Source organism: Diadema setosum, chromosome 20 (genome assembly GCF_964275005.1).
Source record: "Diadema setosum chromosome 20, eeDiaSeto1, whole genome shotgun sequence".
NCBI classification, from domain to species: Eukaryota; Metazoa; Echinodermata; class Echinoidea; order Diadematoida; family Diadematidae; genus Diadema; species Diadema setosum.
In genome coordinates, this window is record NC_092704.1 from 9,910,104 (window position 1) to 9,919,180 (window position 9,077).

General features: G+C 41.1%; 1 protein-coding gene across 1 annotated transcript; it reads left to right on the plus strand.

The window, feature by feature from the left end:
* Positions 1–2,901: 2,901 nt before the first annotated feature.
* On the plus strand, positions 2,902–4,466 carry LOC140244085 (histamine N-methyltransferase-like). The gene is made up of 2 exons (XM_072323735.1): positions 2,902–3,187; positions 4,129–4,466. Exons 1-2 carry the CDS (start codon positions 2,902–2,904, stop codon positions 4,464–4,466), a joined length of 624 nt encoding a protein of 207 aa, XP_072179836.1.
* The last annotated feature ends 4,611 nt before the right edge of the window (positions 4,467–9,077 follow it).

Consider the following 9,077-nt stretch of genomic DNA (forward strand, 5'->3'; position numbering starts at 1 on the left):
GCAGTCGTATTCCAGTTGATACTACAGTTTGACTATTGACCGATTCGGGTTCGTTGAGGGCAGCAGACATTTTATGACACTGGGCGCAGCCATGAGCTCAAATTGCGGTGTCTCAGCCGACCCCCCCTGCTCTCCCCCACCCCACGGGCAACATGTTTATCGCGCACTTGTAACAAAGGTTCGCGCACTAAGCAAGCATTCGCGCACTCAGTACGAGATGCCCATTGGCTAAAACAACCATGCATCAGTTTTTCATTAAGCGCGCGTGAGAGGGGTGGGGAGAGAGAAGGGGGGGGGGTCGGCTGAGACACCGCAGTAATGGCGCTGCCCATGCCAAAAATACACATAGCGCGTCACAGAATCGGTCAATAGCTTGCGTATAGACGGATTCTGTGACGCGCTATGTGTATTTTTGGCATGGGCAGCGCCATTACTGCGGTGTCTCAGCCGACCCCCCCCCCCCCTCCTCTCTCCCGACAGCGTTTTTTTTAAAGACGGCACAGATTGGGGCATGGCGCGTGTTAAACCTATGGGAAAAACGTTGGGTTAGGGTTTTTGGTTAGGGTTAGGGTTAGGGTTAGGGTTGGGGTTAGGGTTAGGGTTAGGGTTAGGGTTAGGGTTTGATGGTTAGGGTTAGGATCAGGATTAGGGTTAGGTTTAGGGATAGGGTCCCCGATAGATTTTTAGTTTCCCCAATCTGTGCCGTCTAAAAAAAAACACGCCTCCCGGCCCCACCCCTCTCACGCGCACGGAATGAAAAACTGATGCATGGTTGTTTTAGCCAATGGGCGTCTCGTAAAGAGTGCGCGAATGCTTGCTTAGTGCGCGAACCTTTGTTACAAGTGCGCGATAAACATGTTGCCCGTGAGGTGGGGGAGAGGAGGGGGGTCGGCTTAGACACCTCAAAATGAGCTTATGGCCGCGCCCAGTGCCACAAATTGTCTGCTGCCCTCAACGAACCCGAATCGGTCTATTCTTGTTATGTTGACTTTGAGGAAATAGATACAATTCAATGCAATCAAAGTAAACGTTGTGTGAAATTGTACCTGAGCATGGCTTTTGGTTCCCGTTTTGCATTATATGGGCTGCTGATAAAACTATATAATATCATATCAGTATGCTGTTCTTGAACAAGTTACACAGAAGGTGTAACTTGTTCAAGAACATGCAGATGATGACATCCCAGTAAGAGTTGTACTTGATGCTGCTCGGTACATAGCTCATCCTTTAGCATATATCATAAATTTATCAATATCATCTGGCGTATTTCCTGATGCGCTTAAGATTGCTAAGGTACTACCTGTTTATAAAAAGGGAGCTAAAGATGCGCCTTCAAACTATCGGCCTATCTCGGTCCTTCCAATAATTAGTAAGATAATCGAAAAACTGGTAAACAGTCATCTGATGAAATTTTTTGAGGAAAATAAAATATTATACAAACACCAGTACGGTTTTAGACAAGGACACAGTACAAAACTATCGCTGATCAATCTAAGTGATGAATTAACCAAAGAAACGGACGAGGGCAAGGTTACCGTTGGATTATTTTTAGACTTTGCAAAAGCTTTCGATACGATAAATCATGACATTTTGCTATATAAATTACAACACTATGGTATACGTGGGTTACCGTTAGAGTGGATGCACAGCTATTTATCAAATCGATTTCAGTTTGTATGTTATGGTAATGAAAAGTCTGCACAACTACCGATTACATGTGGTGTACCACAAGGATCTGTATTGGGACCCACTCTGTTCTTAATTTATATCAACGATTTGCCACAATCCACAGATTACTTCAGCCAACTACAAGCTCTAACCTCGAAGTTTCCTAACTTCGAGGTTAAGGGCTCCCGTCTGAACGTAACTAATGTGAACGCAAATTAGCGCGCTAATTCTATCGCTCTGATCAAGAAAATTTCTCGACTCCAACTCGGGAAATTTCTGAAATAGCGGGATAGTAGCGCGCTATTTGATAATGTGAAAACGACTCGAGAAATTGGCGCGATGAATCCCATCATGCCTAGCGTGTGTGACCCGATCGATCGAGGCAAACTGCACACAAATCATGAGGAATTTTTGAGAGGGCACACACATTACTGATGCTGTTTGCACATATTCAGCTGTCGAATTAGCTATTTTAAAATTTTTAACTATTCGGGCTACCCCCTCTTCGGGCTGATGTGAATAAGAAATGAAATAGCGCTCTTATTCGCAATCGCGGAAAATATTTCGAGCTTGGATTTTTAACGGGCTGATGTGAAAACGCCTACTCAGTATTATATCACGTAGTCCCGTGATGGGGGCGTCGCGTTCTTGTACGGAGTGGGGTTTTTTCAGCAAGTAAATCTGATTTGCATGAACATGAATGTGTTGTTGGGAGGTGGTAATCGTCTAGGAGGCACGCCATGCATTTGGATGCATGGTTGATCATGTTTTGTGCTGTTTCCTGAGTGGCGTCGTGTTCGGTCTTGTATTTATAGCTGCGTTTATTTGTTTTGTTTTGTTTTTCTTTCGCAATTGAAGTTATGACTACCAAACTCACACCAGAGGTAGGCTTACATAACCTAACAATGCCAATCAAGTTCTTACAAAGATATAAAAAATGTCACTTGTACAAAAGTCAAACGTCAAATGGTCAATAGACAGACATTCAGCGTCCAGTTAGACTATTGGTTTTGTGTAAAGGAGAAGAAGAAGAAGAAGAAAAAGAAGAAGAAGAGCCGTCAGCCCACTTCCCCTATTGAATTTCGTACCGTACCCCCATCTAAGTTATTTTGTAGCACTCATAAAGGCTAATCACTAAAAGGCATATAATTTTTTTGATCTTCTAAACTTTCAGGAGATTATGACATCCTTTTACTGCGCATGCTCTCTCAGCGCTTTTCACGCTTCAACCACATGGTCGTGGAACCCGGAACGGTCTTCCTAGAGCAGTTCCAGTCGGTCGTTGCCAAGGAATCGTCGAGTGGTGATTGGTCTGTGCCGGGAGCAGCGAACTTCGAGTGGCACAACGAGACGTCGGAAGAATACATGGCGAAAAAGAGTGGCCAGAGCACCGAAGGGTCGCCGCAGCAGTTCGATTTCATATCTGCCGTGCACAGCCTGTACTACGTGGATGATCTTCGTGTAGCCTTGCAATTTCTGTACGATAGCCTGGCACCAGGATCGCACTCACGAAAGGCATGTTGATTTCATTTATAGTTGGTCCAAGATCTCGCAACAAATTAATAACCAGCTCGTATACCGTATATTCCATGTGACTATCATTTATAATAGAAACGATGGCTTTTGGCATCGATCATTTTGTGTCTATCACATAATATATTATGGAAACTTCGTTTGTTTGTGGGCCCAACATATTTTACAAACAGTGTCTGTAGGATACGTTCCCTTGTGACTTGTGACTTATCTGAAAGCTTCTCTCGGCTGAAACTGAACAAAAACAACAACAACAACAACAACAACAACAACAACAACAACAACAACAGAAGCGGATCTAGAGGGGGGGTTGGGGGGTTGCAACCCCCCCCCCAAAAAAAAAAAAAAAAAAAAAAAAAATCCGGGGACCATTTTTTTTTATCTTATTTTTTTTTAAAAACTTGTAATTTTATTTTTTTCTATTTATGGCAATGACCTCTATACCAAAAATAGTGGTGTTTTAGATGCAAGAAAACGCAATTTTCACACACAGATTTTCAAAAATTCTCCCTACTGTGGGAGGGGGACACCCCTCCTCCCACACCCTCCCCCCCCCCCCCCCTCGTTCGCTCCGCTCGGTCGCTACGCTCCCTCGCATACCGCCCCAACCCCCTCCTTTATAAAAAGCTAGATCCGCCCCTGAACAACAACAACAACAACAGGATCATGAAGATCGAGTCTTGAAACAATGAAATTGATAGTATCAAGCGATATTTCTGTTTGAAATCCTAATGATAGCTATCCAATAGGAGAAGTAACCAACAATACAGTAATCAAGGTTTTTGCATTATCATGAATTTGTTGCACACCTCGAACTCCGGTGTGAAAGCTTTGGTTAGTATAAATGTACAATTTGCTTCATTCATGTGTGCCATGTAGACGGCGCTTTGTTAACGTGTTCCCTCCGTTTTTGTGCGTCCATTCCAGTTACATCACGACAGAATATGTACGGACATCGCGACGAAGATTACTACAACTCGTCGGACGCAAAACAAATTCTGAATGAGCTCGACATCCCGTATACGACCTCCGAGCAGCGAATCGTATTCAATGTCACCAGCATCTTCGACCAGGGCTCGGCGGAGGGTAATTTGCTACTCGATTTTCTGACCCACTTCGGTCACTTTCGGGAAACCGCTTCGAAAGAAACACAGGATGCCGTGTTGACCAAGTACAGAGAGCGGGCGAGGGAGTACAAGGATGCGAAGGCGGACGTCGTGCCAAGTTTTCTCAGTTGTGGTCGTTGTGACAATAGAGAGCTTTAGATTTTAGACGCGCGGACGTTCAAAGGGGAAAAAAACATAGTCTGAGCGTGCCCAGTAGCGCACGTCAAGTTACTGCGCACGCTCAGACCATGTTTTTTTCCCTTTGAACGTCCGCGCGTCTAAAATCTAAAGCTCCCTAGTAGTGATAATGACGACGAACGCGCTCTCATCGAGAAAATTTACGAAAACCTCATCATCACAAAAGCTTGATGTGATAATATGATACTCTTTCATTTCATGTCAGTGTTATGCTGGCAGGTTTTTCACTGATAAGTTCACCTTGTTATAAAAATTAAAATATACGATGAAGCTCAGATGTCAAATGATTATGCACTGGGGCATTATCTAACAAAAAAAAATCGATAAAATCAATTCTTGAAAAGGATAATCTTATATAATCATTGTCCTGTTTTGCATACAAATCATAATTTTCAAAGACGTTTTCACATTTATCCAGTTCTGCAAGGCATACGATTCATCCATGCCTTTGGAATTCCCTTTTAAGTTAAGAAAGCTTAAATCCACTAAGAGATTATCTGAATTATTTGGAACACGACAAATACACTCATTGTCTACGGAATTTGTTTGACACAAACCTCAAGGTGTCCGTTTGTTTGATAACGCCTTTGAGAAGTTTTGGCGCCGCCTAAATCCAAGTCATCCCCATTAATATTGCGGGCTTTGGGTACAATGTATTGAATATCATAGTTCCATCTGCGGACTTTTCATTTTCACGGAGCATTCCACACCAGCAAGCCACTTCACAGTTAGCAATGGTCCACAACGACCTGTGAACCACAGACTTTTGAAAACGTAGATTGGTCCTTTACTAATTAGATTAGAGGAGCAGTTGAATACTGCAAAGCAGAAAGTATAGTAATTTACAAAAGCACTGCTTGCATTGTTTTTCTATTACACAAGTCATGTGCATTTCGATATGCATCTAGTTCAACCATGCATAATTACAACTATAGATTTTCACGAAGACCTATCCAGTTTTCCAAATTCCTCAGTTACGAGTCCGTTTCAAGAGAAGGTCTGCAATGACCTTTATCTGCGCATGCTCAGATTGTAATTGTGAAATGGCTTGTTTTTGTGGGATCATAGTGATAGATCTTGCAAGTGTATCATTACGATTGCCCAGAAACGCTAGGGGGGTAATAACGTATATCATTTCGTTCAGTGTTTATTTTCTGTTAGTACGTTATATCTATACCTACTTAACCACAGATTTTATTTTTTGATTTCAAAATTAGTTGTATTGTTGGGACACACACACACACACACACACAAACCTCACACATCCACATGAATATACATACACATACACACTCGCACTCATATCTTGGCAGATACCGGTTATCTGAAAGATTATAAAGACTTCTCGTTTAAGGTACATCTTTTCAACACAAGTATATTGAGAATTTCATATCTTTAACTTTATCAATTTCTTTGATGCATAATTATGTAATTGACTTGGAATATTGACTTTCAGAAAGTTAGATGTTTGAGTTCGTGTTTGTGTGTGTGTGTGTGTGTGTGTGTGTGTGTGTGCTGTTGGATGATACAGGCATTAGGAATGTTAGGTATACAATTTCGTGAAATCTAGCAATTTTCCTTCTAAAGTTATCCTCTCCTCCCAACACACACAAATACACATACATACACACCACACGTATGCATTTTTTGAGAGATTGTCAGTATTCTACTATTAGCCACGACGCATGCACTCACACACACACACACACACACACACACACACACACACACACACACACACATACACACACACAAATTTGATCCAAAGTCAAAAGTTGTTTAACTTCAGAAAAACAACTCTTCTCACAATTATCGTATTTTTCCCTTGAGCAATATACCATTGGTCATGCGTGACATCTAATTTTGTCAACATAATGGGGTGCCAACCTGGAAAGATGAAAAGTTTTTCTTTCCTCACAAACAACACTGTGCTCTCCATTATGAAATGGTAGCCTTCCAAAGTTGGATAACTTTTTTTTTTTCTCACTGTATACCCAGTGAACATATTGTTTGGCAGATGTATGGACAGTATTTGTCTCTTTCTTCCATTATCTCCCTCTCTTCTCTCTCTCTCTCTCTCTCTCTCTCTCTCTCTCTCTCTTCTCTCTCTCCCTCTCTCTCTGTGTATACGGTAACTATGATCCATCTATAAATCGTTGTTAAAACACTATGCTTGACTGGGCATTTTGGTGTACGTGTGTACACAGTTCTGTTGTGTCTACACATTGAGAATGTGTCTGGACATACTTACGACGTTATTGCTCTCATATTATGTACACAAACGCTACATGGTACTGATATCAACATGTCCCTTTGTATAACGTATAAATATAATAATTATTTATACATATGCCATCAGGCACAGGGCATTGATTACGCATTTATAATGTACATTCACACCCTCTTCTTAAGTGTATGCATATATCAGGATGTACAGACACGCAGACACAGCCAGCCAGCCAGACAGACAGACACACAGACACACACACATACACACACACAAACTTATATAAGGAAAGATGGGACCCACCTTTTATTAGGACCACATTGTTTTGATTTGTTTCTGGCTATATCTTAGCCATTTCAAACCGATTGTCATCAAATAAACTTTTAATACTTTTCATTTGATATTTCATACAAGTAGTTTCTAATTATCTCGAGAAAAGATAAAATCTGAATCCCCATCTCAGCCAAAACTAAACAATTTCTTTAAACATCTTATTTCACACCAATCGCTACCTACCACCATGGAGCTACAACAGAGATCGTCTCAGTAGTATATATCTCCATGCTACCACCGAGAACGGTTTCCGTCCTGACCATGACGAAGAGATGTTTGTTTTCCCGCATGAGCGGATCTTACGTTCCGCCTGCCGCCCCCTTTGCTTAGGGCTACCGCACTGACATTGAAAGATTGCTCTTATTACCAACGGTGTGCATTTGAGAGATCGAAGCAGCAGCTGTTATTGTGTGCTAGTGACATGCTTGGTTGTAGACATAGTGAACTACTAGTTGAACCGTTTACAAGATGAACATTATATCAGCTGACCTAGCTCATTACAGCAAAGCGTTCAAAGTGTTCACCGAAAAGAGTGACAAGTACACCAGTGACCGGAAATGGGCCGAGGAAAACTTTCCGGCTGCTGTTGTTCACAAGTTGGGAGAGAACCGTCCCTCGGACCACATCCTTCGGTCTCTAGGGGTTGGGAGCGGTTCAGGTAAGCATAATATCATCCAACATCGTAAGCACTTCAGATGAATCGCCTGACTTTGTCTAAGCATGGACGTACAAGACCTACGGATTATGAAAGACATGAAAGAGGTCTTTCTTTGATCCCATAATCACCGCCGACAATTGATTAAGTGTATCTTAAAGAATACATTGTACATTCAGACGATTGGACAATAACGATTGTGTAAACATGCGTCGTCACTTACAAAAGATCCGTTTCCCTCATCTACGTCTTATTTGGCTGAGGGGCCCCTTCAGAACCAACTGCCCTTTAATAAACACATATGGTATGGATCACCAAATCTCGTACAATGACAAATAATGTGTCACAAAATTGGTAATTACGAAGTGGATACTTCTGGACACCCATATACCGTTGCTTGATGGTAAGTAAATGTGTTTTCTACGTTACTCTCCATGTTCACTCTGAAATAATTCGGAAAAATACGGGGAAAATTGGATTACTAATCACAACTAACCTGCCAAAATGTTTTTCTTTTCTTCTTTTTTTTTCCAAAAAGAAAGATAATATCTCCAATTTTTGTTGCCTTGTAAAAACTAAGAACTTTATTATGACTATTACAGGGAGCTTGGGAGAATTATATCTACTTTATCGACCAAAGACATTTCAATTAGAATTGTATGAACAAAACATTTGGATGGTTGTGAGTTGGTAACATCACGTTGAACATTGTTTCATACCAATTTATTGCATGATGCAGGTTGATATTAGAGGTGAGTCATGATTCTGTAAGACTTATTTTGGAGAAGATTGTAGTAGGATGAAAGTATCTGCCATTCATCTAAATGTTTGGTAAAGTTTCTCAATTTAAATAATTTAACAACAACAAAATATGCACGTACAAAAAATACGAGTTGATAAAGATCCCCTGACATCCGATTACATGTCCATCTCGACTGGAGTGAATGGGTTTGAAAATAACAAATTTTGAACTGTTTTATCAAAACGTCGACCGCAGGATTCCTATTCATGTATTTTTTTTATCCTTTCTGCCCCCACGTAGGGTCTGTCCCTAAAACTACCAAATTGTCTTTCTTATTTGTGTTTTATCAAGAGTGAAGACAGCTGAAGCATCATACTGCCAAATGCTATGCATCGTACCATGACTAATGCACAAACTCACAATAGCAGGACAGGTCACACATCGGAACTTCACCTATAAAATGTGTGGCAAAATGTACACATTACTAGTTATGCATGGTTGTTTTAATGTGTATGTACACAGGTTGACCAGATTAATGGAGAACATTCTATCTGGTATAGATATAGTACATACAGGCTGACCAGATTAGTGGAGAATTTTCTAGGTGGTATACAA